Below are 17,584 nucleotides of genomic sequence, written 5' to 3' on the forward strand. Positions count from 1 at the left end.
GTTCAGTTTTTAGAATGGTGTCACTTTTGGGTATTTTCTATCATATAGACCCCTCAAAGTGGCTTCAAATGTGATGTGGTCCTAAAAATAAAATGGTGTTGTAAAAATGAGAAATCGCTGGTCAACTTTTAACCCTTATAACTTCCTAACAAAAAAAAATTTTGGTTGCAAAATTGTGCTGATGTAATGTAAACATGTGGGAAATGTTACTTATCAAGTTTTTTGTGTGCCGTTTCTCTGTGATTTAAGGGCATAAAAATTCAAAGTTGGAAAATTGCGAAATTTTCAAAATTTTTGCCAAATTTCCAATTTTTTCACAAATAAACGCAAGTTATTTGAATGAAATTTTACCACTAACATGAAGTACAATATGTCACGAGAAAACAATGTCAGAATCACCGGGATCAAAGGAAGCGTTCCAGAGTTATGACCTCATAAAGGTACAGTGGTCAGAATTGTAAAAATTGGCCCGGTCATGAACGTGCAAACCACCCTTGGGGGTGAAGGGGTTAATGACCTGGCCATTTTTTGCATTTCTGACCAGTGTCCCTTCATGAGGTAATAACTCTGGAACGCTTCAACGCATCTTAGCGATTCTGAGACTATTTTTTCGTGACATATTGGGCTTCATGTTAGTGGTAAACTTAGGTCGATAATTTTTGCGTTTATTTGTGAAAAAATCAGAAATTTGGCGAAAATTTTGAAAATTTCGCAATTTTCAAATTTTGAATTTTTATTCTGTTAAACCAGAGAGTGATGTGACACAAAATAGTTACTAAATAACATTTCCCACATGTCTACTTTACATCAGCACAATTTTTGAAACAATTTTTATTTTGGTTAGGAAGTTATAAGGGTTAAAAGTTGACAAGCGATTTCTCATTTTTACAACAATATTTACAAAACCATTTTTTCTGCCATATAGACCCCTCACATTTGAAGTCACTTTGAGGGGTCTATATGGCAGAAAATACCCAAAAGTGACACCATTCTAAAAACTGCACCCCTCACGCTACTCAAAACTACATTCTAGGAGATTATTAACCCTTCAGGTGCTTCACAGGAACTAAAGCAACGTGGAAGGAAAAAAATGGACATTTTATTTTTTGCAACACAAATTTTCTTTTATCATTAATTTTTTTCATTTTCACATGGGCTACAGGATAAAATGGATCCTAAAATTTGTTGGGCAATTTCTCCTGAGTACACCGATACCTCATATGTGGTCATAAACCACTGTTTGGGCGCACGGCAGGGCTCGGAAGGGAAGGAGCACATTTGCCTTTTTGAATGGAAAATATGCTGGAATATTTAGCGCTTGCCATGTCGCGTTTGGAGAGTCGCTGTGCGCCTAATCACTGGAGCTTCCCCACAAGTGACCCCATTTTGGAAACTAGACCCCCCAAGAAACTTATCTAGATGCATAGTGATCACTTTGAACCCCCAGGTGCTTCACAAATTGATCCGTAAAAAAAAAGTCCTTTTTTTTCACAAAAATTATCTTTTAGCCTCAGTTTTTTCATTTTCACGTGGGCAACAGGATAAAATGGATCCTAAAATTTGTTGGACAATTTCTCCTGAGTACACTAATACCTCATATGTGGTCATAAACCACTGATTGGGCGCACGGCAGGGCCCGGAAGGGAAGGAGCACCATTTGACTTTTTGAATGGAAAATTTGCTCCAATTGTTATCGGACACCATGTCGCGTTTGGAGAGCCCCTGTGTACCTAAACATTGGAGCTCCCCCACAAGTGACACCATTTTGGAAACTAGACCCCTTAAGGAACTTATCTAGATGTGTAGGGAGCACTTTGAACCCCCAAGTGCTTCACAAAAGTTTATAACGTAGAGCAGTGAAAATAAAAAATCATTTTTTTTTTCCTCAAAAATGATTTTTTAGCACGCTATTTTTTATTTTCACAAGGGTAACAGGAGAAATTGGACCACAAAAATTGTTGTCCAGTTTGTCCTGAGTACGCTGGTACCCCATATGTGGGGGGGGACCACTGTTTGGGCGCACGTCAGGGCTCAGAAGGGAAGGAGTGCCATTTGACTTTTTGAAATGAAAATTAGCTCCAATCGTTAGCGGACACCATGTCGTGTTTGGAGAGCCCCTGTGTGCCTAAACTTTGGAGCTCCCCCACAAATGACCCCATTATGGAAACTAGACCCCCTAAGGAACTTATCTAGATGCATAGTGAGCACTTTGAACCCCCAGGTGCTTCACAGAAGTTTATAACGCAGAGCCGTGAAAAACTAAATTTTTTTTTTCTTTAAAAAAATATTTTTAGTCCGCAATTTTTTGTTTTCACAGGGGTACCAGGATAAATTGGACCCCAAAAGTTGTTGTACAGTTAGTCCTGAGTACACTGGTGCCCCATATGTGGGGGGGGACCACTGTTTGGGCACACGTCGGGGCTCAGCAGGGAGGTAGTGACATTTTGAAATGCTGACTTTGATGGCATGGTCTGAGGGTGTCATGTTACATTTGCAGAGCCCCTGTGTGCCTAAACAGTAGAAACCCCCCGCATGTGACCTCATTTTGGAAACTAGACCCCCCAAGGAACTTATCTAGATGTGTAGTGAGCACCTTGAACCCCCAAGTGCTTCACAGAAGTTTATAACGCAGAGCCATGAAAATAAAAAATCATTTTTTTTCCTCAAAAAAAAAGATTTTTAGCCCGCAATTTTTTTTCACAAGAGTAACAGGATGAATTGGACCCCAAAAGTTGTTGTACAGTTTGTCCTGAGTACGCTCATACCCCATATGTGGGGGGGAAACCACTGTTTGGGCACATGTCAGGGCTCAGAAGGGAAGTAGTGACATTTTGAAATGCTGACTTTGATGGCATGGTCTGCGGGCGTCATGTTACATTTGCAGAGCCCTTGATGTACCTAAACTGTGGAAACCCCCCACAAGTGACCCCATTTTGGAAACTAGACCCCATAAGGAAGTTGCCTAGATGTGTAGTGAGCACATTGAACGCCCAGGTGCTTCACAGAAGATTATAACGCAGAGCCATGAAAATAAAAAATAATTTTTTTTTTCCTCAAAAAATGATTTTTCAGCTCACAATTCTTTATTTTCACAAGGGTAACAGGAGAAATTGGACTCCAAAAGTTGTTGTCCAGTTTGTCCTGAGTACGCTGGTACCCCATATGTGGGGGGGAACCATTGTTTGGGCACACGTCAGGGCTCGGAATGGAAGTAGTGACGTTTTGAAATGCAGACTTTGATGGAATAGTCTACGGTCGTCATTACGTTTGCAGAGCCCCTGATGTGCCTAAACAGTGGAAACCCCCCACAAGTGACCCCATTTTGGAAACTAGACCTTCCAAGGAACGTATGTAAGATGTGTTGTGAGCACTTTGAACCCCCAAGTGCTTCACAGAAGTTTATAATGCAGAGACGTGAAAATGAAAAAATCATTTTTTTCTGCAAAAATCATTTTTTAGCCCCCAATTTTTTATTTTCCCAAGGGTAACAGGAGAAATTAGTCCCCAAAAGTTGTTGTGCAATTTTTCCTGAGTACGCTGATACCCCATATGTTGGGGTAAACCACTGTTTGGGCACACGTCGGAGCTTGGAAGGGAGGGAGCACCATTTGACTTTTTGAACGCAAAATTGGCTGGAATCAATGGTTGCACCATGTAGCTTTTGGAGACCCCCTGATGTGCCTAAACAGTGGAAACCCCTCAATTCTAACTCCAACCCTAACCCCAACACACACCTAACCACAGCCCTAACCCCAACACATCCCTAACCACAAGCCTAACCCTAATTCCAACGCTAACCCTAATTCCAACCCTAACCCTAATTCTAACCCTAATTCCAACCCTAACCCTAATTCCACCCCTAACCCTAATTCCACCCCTAACCCTAATTCCACCCCTAACCCTCTTTCCAACCCTAACCCTCTTTCCAACCCTAACCCTAACCCTCTTTCCAACCCTAACCCTCTTTCCAACCCTAACCCTAACCCTCTTTCCAACCCTAACCCTAACCCTCTTTCCAACCCTAACCCTCTTTTCAACCCTAACCCTAACGGAAAAATAAAAATAAAAATATTTTCTTTATTTTATTAGTTGTGCCTACCTATGGGGGTGATAATCGGGGGGTTTATTTACTTTTTCTTTCATTTTGATCACTGTGAGAGTGATCAAAATGAAAGAATGGAATCTGCAGCCGGCAGATTCGGGCGGGCGCACTGCGCATGTGCCCGCCATTTTCCAAGATGGCGGCGCCCATCATCCGGACCCGAGGGACACCAGGAGGGACCGGGGGACTCAGGAGGTATCGGGGGGGTGAGGGGGGGGGATCGGAGGCTGGCGGGGAGCAGAGGGAATGGGAGGGGGGCAGATGATGACAGCGGCGGCAGATCGCCGCTGTCATTCAGTTGTGGGGGGGCGATCGCCGGAGGGGGGGTGGAATCGGTGTCTCCAGCCATGTCCGATGCTACAGCAGCATCGGCCATGGCTGGATTGTAATATTTCATCAATTTTCATTGATGAAATATTACTATCGCTCTGATTGGCTGTTTCACTTTTAACAGCCAATCAGAGCGATTGTAGCCACGTGGGGGCGAAGCCACGCCCCCTGTGGTGAAGAACAAAGCCCCCTGTATCTGCGGGTCGGGTGACCTTTCAGTGAGCTAGGTCACCCGACCCGCAGGGGGGCTTTAAAGTCATGACGCCACGTAGGCGTCATGGGTCGTTCTGGCACGACTTTTCATGACGCCTACGTGGCGTCAAAGGTCGTGAAGGGGTTAACCGCTTTAGTGTTCTGAAATCCTGAAGTGACATGCTCATACTCAACAGTACGACGTGAAAGCCGGTGGCACAAGAATGATGATAAAACCGCTGGCAAAGCCGCCTTTGGAAAATGACTGTTGGCATTTTCTTTAAGTGGCCTTGCACATCAGAATTGCTTTTTTTATGTCCCTGTACCTCTAGCAATAAAAAGCAAAGTGCGCAAAATATCTTTTTGAACCCCAAAGTTTCAAAAAGGCATCCAGAAAAAATCAGAGATCTCAGAAAACAGATACAAACTAAAGTTGTTGTTTTTTTATGCAAAATTTTTTACATTTTATTTTATTCTATATAAGGCCATTTTTGCCACAAAATGAGCGCCGTAAAAGCAAAACTTAAAACAACAATGGAAGGATTGCCTTTTTTTCACCATTTCATCCCACTTGAAATTTCCCCCCCATTTTACAGTACTAGATATGGTAAAGTGAATGAGGTTTTTCAAAACTACAACCAGTCCACCAACAACAGATACAAAAGCTCATTGCTGTGTTCATGTCAAAAGAAAAAAATATATGGCTTTTTGAAGATGGGCATGGAAAACTAAAAAAAAAGTACAGAAATGAAAATTTGCCTGTCAGGAGCGAATGAAATACATTTCTAAAATAAATCATAGGGAATCTAGATTAATGACTGAAATTTTAACCTGCACTAATGCATACTGAAATGAAAAAATTGTACTCAAATAGTTTGGTCTCAGAAATGAAGGCTGATTTCTTATTGTTTTCAGAAATGTGAAGAGAGTTCTTTTTATTCCTTATGCCCTCCAGGACAGAGATGATTATGCTAAAACTGCTAGGCAAAAATTTGAGAGCATGGGTAAGTAAAAGCTTTGCACTTGTGAGTAAACCCATCCACTACCTTATTATTGGTGTAACAAGTATATTGTTAGTTATCAATGCTTGTCATTCTCTATAGTGAGTGTGAGACAGTAAGTTGCTCCAAATTATAAAATGTTAAAATAAGTATGATTATATTTTGGAATTGCATAAAAATTGTTTGTATTTATATGGATTGTTCTTATGTCTTTTTTTGTGACAGTTTGCAAAGTCACAGCAACAAAAACCCCAAAATCAAAATTCAGTTTAATCACATTTGTTTGACAGTTGGCAGAAAAAATATGTCTGCATTGTGTAAATGTACCCCAAAAATTTCGCCATTGCCTTTACATCCATTTGCCACGTGGGATTTATGATAATACACATTTAGACTGCAGGTACTGCCACGTTAATAGTTCTCCAGCAAACGCAGAATGTGAGTGTTGCTAAAAGCTAAAGACTAAATGCTTAATTTTGGTCCTTAACGCTGGGGATAAAGTTAGTTTTTGATTATCATCTGTGTCTACCAGTGTGAATATATACCGGTATATTTTTTTCAGGTTATGCGTTAGACAGCATCCATGAAGCTGCCGATCCTATAGATTCAGTACTAAAATCAGAGGCCATATTTATTGGTAATGTTTCATATGTTTCTTTGTACTTATTATAAAATATATTTCATATACAATATTTAGACATTTTCTAAAGAGCAACCCACACTTCCATTGCAGTGGCGTAGCAACTGTTTGTGGCGCCCGGGGCGGTCGAAAAATTTGCCGCCCCTTTGGTCGTTGATAATCTGGAAGCATCCGAAGAGCCCACACTACACTCAAAGATCTAATTTTTAGTCTGCTACTAACTCTGCTGTTATTATTTCTAGACTTTCATCTTCTTGCAGTTCTCTATATATATGTATGTATTAGCTTGATGATGCTGGATGAAGACCTAATGGCTTTTTTAATAATAATTTTTAATAATGTGACAGACCTTACATATTGGATTATATAGAGCCCTGTTTTTTATTACATACCGTCCTGTCTTGTTAGCTGTATAATGCAATGATGGTTGATGGAGCATGGGAAAGCTTCCTTTCTAATGGAGGAGCTGATGGACTGGTAGTTTGGTCACCGGCTCCTCGATCAGCAGTCATTTTATATCTAAAAAGAGAGGGGACTATGTAATAAAAGAGGGCACTGTAAATAACAAAATTAACAAGAATACACTATGTAAGACAGCACTATACATAACAGCAGAGGAAGCTATATAATAAGGGACGGCATCATATATAACTAGAGAGGATGGTACGTAATAAGGGATTACATTGTCCTCATTGTCCTCCTCCCCTCGCATCCCATTATTGTCCTCTCCCCCACCCCATCATTGCCCTCTTCACCACCTCCATCATTTTCTTCTCCCCCACCACTATCTTTGCTTTCTCCCCCACCACTCCCATCATTACCCATTCCACCACCTCCATCATTTCCTCCTCCTCCACCACCCCCATTTATTGCCTTTTCCACCACCACCGTCATTGCATTCTCCCCCACCACCCCATCATCATTTATTTTTACCCCCAACCACCCCATCATTGCCTTCTCCCCATCACCCCCACCCTTGCCTTCTCCCCATCATTGCCTTCTCCTTCACCCTATCACTGCCTTCTCCCCATCACTCCCATCATTGCCTGCTCCATCACCCCATCATTGTCTTCTCCCCATCACTCCCATGATTGCCTGCTCCATCACCCCATCATTGTCTTCTCCCCATCACTCCCATCATTGCCTTCTCCATCACCCCATCACTCCCATCATTGCCTGCTCCATCACCTCATCACTCCCATCATTGTCTGCTCCATCACCCCCATCATTGCCTGCTCCATCACTCCCATCATTGCCTTCTCCTTCACCCCATCACTGCCTTCTCCCCATCACTCCCATCATTGCCTGCTCCATCACCCCATCATTGTCTTCTCCCCATCACTCCCATCATTGCCTTCTCCATCACCCCATCACTGCCTTCTCCCCATGACTCCCATCATTGCCTGCTCCATCACCCCATCACTCCCATCATTGTCTGCTCCATCACCCCATCACTGCCTTCTCCCCATCACTCCCATCATTGCCTGCTCCATCACCCCATCATTGTCTTCTCCCCATCACTCCCATCATTGCCTTCTTCATCACCCCATCACTGCCTTCTCCCCATGACTCCCATCATTGCCTGCTCCATCACCCCATCATTGTCTTCTCCCCATCACTCCGATCATTGCCTGCTCCATCACTCCCATCATTGCTTGCTCCATCACCCCATCACTGCCTTCTCCCCATGACTCCCATCATTGCCTGCTCCATCACCCCATCACTCCCATCATTGCCTTCTCCTTCACCCCATCACTGCCTTCTCCCCATCACTCCCATCATTGCCTGCTCCATCACCCCATCATTGTCTTCTCCCCATCACTCCCATCATTGCCTTCTTCATCACCCCATCACTGCCTTCTCCCCATGACTCCCATCATTGCCTGCTCCATCACCCCATCATTGTCTTCTCCCCATCACTCCGATCATTGCCTGCTCCATCACTCCCATCATTGCCTGCTCCATCACCCCATCACTGCCTTCTCCCCATGACTCCCATCATTGCCTGCTCCATCACCCCATCACTCCCATCATTGCCTTCTCATTCACCCCATCACTGCCTTCTCCCCATCGCTCCCATCATTGCCTGCTCCATCACCCCATCATTGTCTTCTCCCCATCACTCCCATCATTGCCTTCTTCATCACCCCATCACTGCCTTCTCCCCATGACTCCCATCATTGCCTGCTCCATCACCCCATCATTGTCTTCTCCCCATCACTCCGATCATTGCCTGCTCCATCACTCCCATCATTGCCTGCTCCATCACCCCATCATTGCCTTCTCCATCACCCCCATCATTGCCTGCTCCATCACTCCCATCATTGGCTGCTCTATCACCCCATCATTGTCTTCTCCCCATCACTCCCATCATTGCCTTCTCCATCACCCCATCACTGCTTTCTCCCCATGACTCCCATCATTGTCTGCTCCATCACCCCCATCATTGCCTGCTCCATCACTCCCATCATTGCCTGCTCCATCACTCCCATCATTGTCTGCTCCATCACTCCCATCATTGTCTGCTCCATCACTCCCATCATTGTCTGCTCCATCACCCCCATCATTGCCTTCTCCTTCACCCCATCACTGCCTTCTCCCCATCACTCCCATCATTGCTTGCTCCATCACCCCATCATTGTCTTCTCGCCATCATTGCCTTCTCTGCATCGCCCCATCATGGCCTTCTCCCATTACCCCCTCATGGCCTTCTCCCATCACCCCAGGCATTATCGCCTTCTCTCCCCATCACAGTCTTCTCATGTCCCCATCTCCTCCAGGGCCAGGCTAACCTACACACACAAAGAGACACACACACAGACATACACACAGACAGACATACACACACACACATATATACATACACACACAGACATACACAGACACCACCTCTCTCCTCTCACCTGTCCGCAACATCGCCTGCGCTTCCTCGCTCACACAGCAGCAGCCGCTGAATGATGGCGTCATTCAGCGGCGCTTCTCTTTGTCAAACAGGAAACGCGGGCGGCGGGCAGGAAGCAGGACGGACCCTTGCAGCTCCGCTCCTGTTGTGATTGCTCCCTGCCCGCCGCTGCACTGCACTGTGCCTCACTGCCTCTGCGCTTCTCCGACCCACAGAGAGAAATTGCTGCTGCTGCCGCGCCGCCCCCACACATGTGCCGCCTGGGGCGGACCGCCCCCCCCCAGGCTACGCCACTGTTCCATTGGGAAGTGGACATAGCCATATAACGGTTTGTTTTTTTGCAGGATGAGTTGTTGCTTTGAATGACACCATACATTTTACCATTCACAGCACTGGAAAAAAAAAGTGCTGTGAAATAGCAAAAAGAAGAAAAATTGTAATTCTGCAATTGTGTTTTGTTTTTATGGCATTCATTGTTTTGTAAAAATGACCTGACAGTATGATTGTACGGGTCAGTACGATTACGGCAATAACAAACTTGTGTATATATTTTTTCTGTTTAAAGAAGCACTCCCGTTAAACTTTTTATTGCCTAAACCTTGGTAAATAATGTCTGTAAAGCACTGTGGAATTAATGGCGCTATATAAATAAATAGATGCTTATGACATAAGGCCCTATGTAGTGTAGCTGCATGAATATACTCACCAATCGCCCTTTTCCCCGGCTTCCACTCATCTTCTGGGTCACATGATGGCAATTCCGACCTGCCGGCTCACATTGAGCGCTATCTGTGAGTTGGAAGTCACTTTTACAGTGTAAAGGGCCTGTCACACTAAGCCTGATACTTGCGTCCGACCGGCTCCCCCGCTTATTATCGCTGATCACGCAAGAACGTCCTGGACCGTTTCTCGTCGTCAGTTTCCTGCTGTGGCGACGAGCGACGCGTGGACGCGGGTGGGAGGACGTCTTCATCGCCTCGTCTGACAGGTAACGACCCCCGACCGCTGCTATGTCGCTGGTGAGATCTGCCTTTGTGGCAGCTCACTAGCAACCACTTAGCGTTGCACCAGCGATCCTGACAGCGTCATATCGCTGGTCGGGATCTCTGGTGCATTGCTAAGTGTGACAGTACCTTAAGCCTATGGAGTGTGAGAACAAGGCACCGTAAGCTTGCATTGTAAAGCTGACTTCCGGTTGACACGCTAAACCCCAAGTGATGGCTATTCTGACTTACCAGCTCACATTGGGGTTTATATGAGAGACGTAAATCGCTTTCACAGTGTAAGTCTATAGAGCCTTGTTCTCACCCTCCATAGGCTTACAATGCAAAAGGGACTTCCGGCTTATACACCGAGCTTAGTGTGAACCAGCAGGTCAGAATAGCCATCACTGACCCAGAAGAAGAGCATAGTGGTGTTAGATACTGGGGAAAATGGTGATTGAGTATATTAATGCATCTACACTAGATATACTTTAATGGCTAAATCCATGTAAAAGTTTTTTTGGTAGTGATTCTTTAAGCGATGAAAAAAATCAGAAAGTTGTAATGAATAAATTGAAAAAAAAAAATTTTTCACCATTTTCTAAGAAATGTAATTATTCCATTGATCAAGCTGTTTATTTGCTTTGAGAGCTGATATTTCTATTGATACAATTTTTGGGTAGTTACAACATTTGATCTCTTCTTAATGCATTTTTTGGCCGAGTTGTGGCAGCCAAAAGACAGCATTTCTGGCTATTGATTTTTTAATCTATGCTTTGTTTAGCAATTCGGTTATTGAATCTTATTTTGATAGATAAGTCTTTTCCGGACTCAGCAATACCATATATCAGTGTTCCCCAACTCCAGTCCTCAAGATCCACCAACAGGTCAGGTTTTAAGGATTTCCCTAGTATCTCCCAGGTGGCGGAGTCATTGCCCGTGCAGGTGAGCAGATCTCACCTGTGCAATTTTAAGGGAAATCTTTAAAACATGACCTGCTGGTGGCTCTTGAGGACTGGAATTGGGGAACACTGCCATATATGCTTATTTTTAAATCTTTAATTGTGGAAGAACTGAACCTGCGATCGTTTGATGAATTATACTCTATACTGCAATAACACAGTATTGCGGGATGTAGAGGAAATTACAATATCCTGCGAAGCTCAGCTTGTGCTGGAAATAAAGGTGTATCTTACAATCTGCGGTAACAAACTAACTTCAGATATTAATATTGAGCCCAGAAAACCCCTTTAAATATTTTTATAATTTCCCAAAATGGGTATGTTCAAAACAGAAAGAAATCTCAAGCAAAATTATTTTTTTTTTAAACATTGCTTATCAGACCACTTTCTAAAAATGGAAACGCTAAGTTGCATTTTCATTTTAAATGTAATACTATACATCATCATTCATCATCATCGGATTGGTGAAGGGGACGGGCCGTGCCCACTTCATAAACACTGTTGATGTTTAGGGAGCTGGTTTTTGTCGTACCTGTTTTTAACGAAATGGCACAATATTTTGATGTGCATTTTTGTGACATGTGGTTTAGTATAAGTTGCTTTAATAAACCTTTTTATTATTTTGACAGATCCACCTTAAAGGGATTCTGTTACTAAGTTTTTAATACCCCATCTGAGAACAGCATAATGTAGAGACAGAGACTCTAATTTTAGGGTCCCTTACTGGGATGCTTGCTTTGATAAAATCACTGTTTTATCAACAGGAGATTATTACTAGAGGTCAAGTAAACTTACTGCCATGTAGTCCTTCATATTCTATATTCATGAGCCCTGTATGGCCCCACCCTCACCACTAATTAGCAGCTTCCTGGTGTACACTGAAAACTGTCAGTGGTGTGGGAGGCCTTATACAGAGCTCAGCACTCAGAGAACTGGTTGATCTGCAGTTGGTAAACCAGTGATTTTATCAAAACAGCAGCAAGCAGCCCTGTAAGTGACAGATTGCTGGAATCAGGGTGTCTGCTCTTACATCATGCTGTTCTCAGATGGGGTAGTAAAAGTCTGGTGACAGATTCCCTTTAATATTTATTTTTCTACTTTTTCCACAATGAGGCATATAGCTTGCACTTGGACAGCTTTCTCCCTGCTAGATAGATATTTTGCAACCATATTTGGCCCATCTTTGGTCAAGCTGTCAGCCACCTACATATTAATCTATATTTTTTATCCCCCTTCCCTCTAAATGTCGGTAATACTTGGGTATTTTATTCAAACATTCATACCCCTGTGTCTTTTGTACCTGATAGAAATTGTAGACAGATAATTAATGACAATTTTGTTTTTTTTTTCCTGACTGCAGGAGGTGGTAATACATTCCGTCTTCTAAAAGCTTTGTATGACAATAATTTAATACCTGTCATCAGGAAAAAGGTGATTGAGGTAATATATTCTCTTAGATTAATCATTTTAAGCTGAATTGTTTTACTGACAGTAATAACTTTAATAAATATCAATGTGAAGTTCTTTTTTTGTCATTCAGATGCTTTATGTTTCTATTATCTGAAGCTTTGAGCCCTTTGCTTGCAAGAGACTGCCACTGAATATTTGCTTGGTCATAAGTTATTGTTCTGGTAGTATACTGTATTTACATGATTTAAGACCCTTCCTCCTCTCAGCTGGTTTTGTAACTCTCCATGGAGTTTGCATGAAGAAGCAGTGTCCATGCTCTCTATCTGCTTCATATAAGATTCTGGTTCATGCAGGTGATGATCAACAGGGAGATCTGGGCATTGTACTAAAATCTAATATATATTAATGATCGATCCAAAGACAACAGAGTGGATCTTGTAGAATTTGATGAAGTTGAGGACACGGGCCCCGGTGGCAGCCTTGCGGGACTGAGATAAGGAGAACTCATCACTATTAGAACTTATTCTCCTGGATCAGGGTTTCTTGGCTGAGAAAGTCCACAGTCCTGGTTTCCACACCAGGAATATACACAGCGGAAAGCACTGGAATAGGTACAGTTGTGCTCAAAAGTTTACATACACCGGCAGAATTTTTGCTTTCTTTGCCTTTTTCAGAGAATATGAATGATAACACCTAAACTTTTTCTCCACTCATGGTTAGTGGTTGGGTGAATCCATACTGTGTTTTCTCTTTTTAAATCATAATGACATCCCAAAACATCCAAATGACCCTGATCAAAAGTTTACATACCCCATTTTTTAATACCGTGTATTGCCCCCTCTAACATCAATGATGGCTTACAATCTCTTGTCGTAGTTGTGGATAAGGTTCTTTATTTTCTCAGATGGTAAAGCTGCCCACTCTTATTGGCAAAAAGCCTCCAGTTCCTGTAAATTCTTGGGCTGTCTAGCATGAACTGCGCGCTTAAGATCTCGCCAGAGTGACTCAATGATACTGAGGTCAGGAGACTGAGATAGCCACTCCAGATCCTTCACTTTGATATGCTGTAGCCAATTACATGTCAACTTTGCTTTTTTTTTTATAATTTTCATGTTGGAACGTCTGAGTACGTCCCATACGCGGCTTCTGGGCTGATGTTTGCAAATTTGCCTCCACTATTTTATGATAACGTGCTGCATTCATCTTTACTTCAACTTTGACCAAGTTTCCTGTGCATTTGTAGCTCACACATCCCCAAAACATCAGCGATCCACCTCCGTGCTTTACAGTAGGAATGTTGTTCCTTTCATCATAAGCCTTGTTGACCTCTATCCAAATGTAACATTTATAGTTATGACCAGAAAGTTCAATTTTGGTCTCATCACTCCAAATTACCTTGTTCCAGAAGTTTTGAGGCTTGTCTCTGTGCTGTTTTGCGAATTGTAGGCGAGATACTTTGTGGCATTTGCACAGTAATGGCTTTCTTCTGGCGACTCGACCATGGAGCCCGTTTTTCTTCAAATGCCTCCTTATTGTGCATCTTGAAACAGCCACACTGCTAGTTTTCAGAGGGTCCAGTATTTCAGCTGATGTTATTTGTGAGTTTTTCTTTGCATCCCAAACAATTTTCCTGGCAGTTGTGGACGCAACTTTTGTCGGTCTACCTGACCGTGGTTTTCTTTTTACAGAGCCGCTGATTTTCCATTTGTTAATCACAGTTTGAACGCTGCTCACTGCCATTATCATTTCCTTGGATATCTTTTTGTATCCCTTTCCTGTTTTATACAGTTCAACTACCTTTTTACCTTTTCTGCTTTCCCCATGACTCACAATCCAGAAGCATCAGTGGCTGGATGAAAGAAACTCTCTCAGCTTTTATGCACACACACTGATTACAAGCAAACAGGTCACAGGTGAGGATGTTACCTTTAGTAGCCATTCAAACCCATTTATGTCAACTTCTGTGCATGTTATCAGGCCAAAATCACCAGGGTATGTGAACTTTTGATCAGGATCATGTGGATGTTTTGGGCTGTCATTTTGAATTAAAAAGAGAAAACCGTAGTTTGACAATAAATGAGACACAACTACTAACCATGAATGGAGAAAAAGTTTTGTTGTTATCTATAATAATAAATGCCCTAAGCAGCTTCCGGTTGTAACAACTTCCGTCCAGTTGTAACCGGTGACGTCACCGCACACCTCTTTCCATGTTAACCCTCAACACACCACTCCTCAACACACACACACTCCTCTCACCTTTCACCATCTCCACTCACGTCCACTCACTCTTTCACTCCACATACGACCCTTTCTCTCACTCCGTCTCTCATACTCACGCCGTCATCGCCGCTGATCCACGATCCCCGACATCTTCTTCCGCCGGCGCCATCTTGGATCCAGACGTCCTCCACGCCGGTGACATGTTCTTGCGGCGATGCCATTTTGGATCGGCGAAATCCCGCGATAGTCAAGATGGCGTCGCCGCAAGAACATGTCGCCGGCGTGGAGGACGTCGGCAAAATCTCGCGAGATTTCGCCGACGCCATTTTGGATCCCAACGGCATCCACGCCGGCGACATGTTCCTGCGGCGACACTATTTTGGATCGGCGAAATCCCGCGATACTCAAGATAGCGTCGCCGCAAGAACATGTCGCCGGCGAGGACGACGTCGGGATCCAAAATGGCGTCGGTGAAAACTCGCGAGATTTCGCCAACGCCATTTTGGATCCCGACGTCGTCCACGCCGGCGACATGTTCTTCCGGCGACGCCATCTTGATTATCGCGGGATTTCACGATACTCAAGATGGCGTCGCCGCAAGAACATGTCGCTGGCGTGGACAACGTCTGGATCCAGGATGGCGCCGGCGGAAGAAGATGTCGGGGATCGTGGACCAGCGGCGATGACGGCGTGAGTATGAGAGACGGAGTGAGAGAAGGGGTCGTATGTGGAGTGAAAGGTGAGAGGAGTGTGTGTGTTGAGGGTTAACATGGCAAGAGGTGTGATGCTATCGCATCCTCCCGATGCGATAGCATCGGGCCATAATCTAGTCATTAATATTCTCTGAAAAAAGATGGTATGTAAACTTTTAAGTACAACTGTAACTTCACCAAGTAAAGAGTCCTAGTGGTTTGCCTCATGGCTGTGGGGCTTCTGGTGCCACCTTGATGGTTCAGGAAGGCTACCACAGTCAAGTAATTTGCATACCCTCTAAGCAGGCAGTCCCTGACAAGGGAGAGTTAGTGGAAGAGAGCCATCTGTCGTCAGAACCTGTCATCAAAGTGGAAGGAACGATCTGCAAAAAACCAAGTTGGGACCGTCTTGTTCCAAAGAAACAGGAGGAAATGTTTTAGAAGGCAGGTGTGAATTTAGGCAAAGGGTACCACCTTGAAAACTGAGACCAACCTGCCCATCGGCTACAAGAAACTTTGGCTTGAAGAAGTGAGAGCTAGACCTGCTCAGCTGTCGAAGGTCATGTCCAGAAATTCCAGTCAAGGGAAGTGCAATAAACTGGAAATTAAGCGAACAGTCAGCAAACAGAAGCTTGTGGGAGTCTGTGACCTGTATGTGAGGATACGTCTCACATATGTCTACCAAAGAGTAATTCTCCCACCCCTAGTGATCCAACACAAATGCAGGTGTGGGAGGAGCGGCCCCCCCTTTCAGATGCCCGGGCCGGTACCAAGGGGGCCGTCATCCAGGCTCCGGGGGAAACTGTCCCTGGGGGACAGTATTCAGCGACGCACCCTTGTGACAGACAGGGGAGCTAGGGGAGGGACCAGTATAAAGGGGGCGGGGAATTCCCCAGACGATGAGTCAGCAGACCGAGACAGAGAGAATAGGAGAGCGTGGGAGCGACTGCCAACCAGAGTGACGGACCAGCGCCAGGGAGGACTCCGACTGAGGACTCCAGGGGGACGGTATCCAGCAAATTGTCCCAGACTTGCTGCCTCTCCACAGCCCGCGGCCACTGCGGCCCCAGCACAGCTCGTGGCCGCTGTTATCTCCCCTCTGCCCGCAGCTGCGGCGGCGGCTTCCCCTGAGCTCGGATCCGCAGCCCGTGCCCAGTCTCCTGCAGCCACCCTGCGCACACCAGTGGCCGCGACCAGCACCGCGCCGTCGACGGCCACCACTGTCCCGCTCCAGGCTGCATCAGGGGCCCAGGCCACTCCTGACCGCGGACTCCCCGTCGCAGCCGTTAGCTGCGCAGGTGGCCTGTCACTCGCCACCGCACACCCCTGCCGCCTGCCAGGCTCCGGGGGCTGCTGCCTACTCGTCCCAGGACTCTGCCGGGGCCCGTGGGGTTCCAAAGGCCTCAGCGCGCCAGCGAGCGCGAAGACTTCAACAGCGCCTCAACAACTGGGCCCAGCAACTCTTCCGTCGAAAGGCCAGCAGTCAGAACGGCAAGGGACGTCGGGACAGCTAAGTAGACTCTAGGCTTAAGGACCCGTAGTGGCCACACCGCGGCCCTATAGTGTCCGGCCGTTGCCGGGAGTAGTCGTGTTCTACATTACCTTGTTTGCTTGTTTAGAGCCCCTGCGTGGGCAACCTGTGTTACCCCTGTTTCGGTGATCAGGCCGTGACTGAGGGAAGTCCCCTCAAGTCCCATAAACGAATCTTTAAAAGCACCGTAGTTGTCTCATGACTCGACGCTGCATCCTGCGTACCTGCAAACACCACATTTGGCGTAGTCGACAGGATGTTGTCTCCGAGCGCAGACGGCGGTGCGCCTGATCAGAGTGGGGTTGGGGCCGCTGCTGATGACGGGGGTCCCCGCTCCAGCATCTCCCTGGGGGCTATGCTAAGTAACTTGCCCCGGTTTTCTGGCACCGATGCGCTGTTGTGGAGCTGGACAGAACGGATGCGGGGCCTTTTCCGCATGTACCCCATGACCCCCGATTTAGAGGCTGAGGTAGCCCTCATGGCGCTGGATGGAAAAGCCCGGAAGTCGGTAATGTTGAGACCCCCGGGGCGCCGTAACACCTTCGCCAGGGTCTTGCAGATTCTGAAAGAGATCTACGGGGATCCAACAGATGTGGGGGAGTTGAGAACCCGGTTA

General features: G+C 45.3%; 1 protein-coding gene across 3 annotated transcripts in view; it reads left to right on the top strand.

The window, feature by feature from the left end:
- Nucleotides 1-17,584, top strand: part of LOC141054208 (alpha-aspartyl dipeptidase-like) — a 142,335-nt gene that overhangs the window by 65,402 nt on the left and 59,349 nt on the right. For all 3 annotated transcript variants that reach the window (XM_073551437.1, XM_073551435.1, XM_073551436.1), the window contains exons 3-5: nt 5,540-5,628; nt 6,188-6,262; nt 12,473-12,552. In XM_073551437.1, the coding sequence (XP_073407538.1) occupies nt 5,540-5,628; nt 6,188-6,262; nt 12,473-12,552 (244 nt within the window). The remainder of the gene's footprint in view (nt 1-5,539; nt 5,629-6,187; nt 6,263-12,472; nt 12,553-17,584) is intronic.

Source organism: Dendrobates tinctorius, unplaced genomic scaffold (assembly GCF_039654945.1).
Source record: "Dendrobates tinctorius isolate UK_male_01 unplaced genomic scaffold, ASM3965494v1 ptg000177l, whole genome shotgun sequence".
Classification (NCBI taxonomy): Eukaryota; Metazoa; Chordata; class Amphibia; order Anura; family Dendrobatidae; genus Dendrobates; species Dendrobates tinctorius.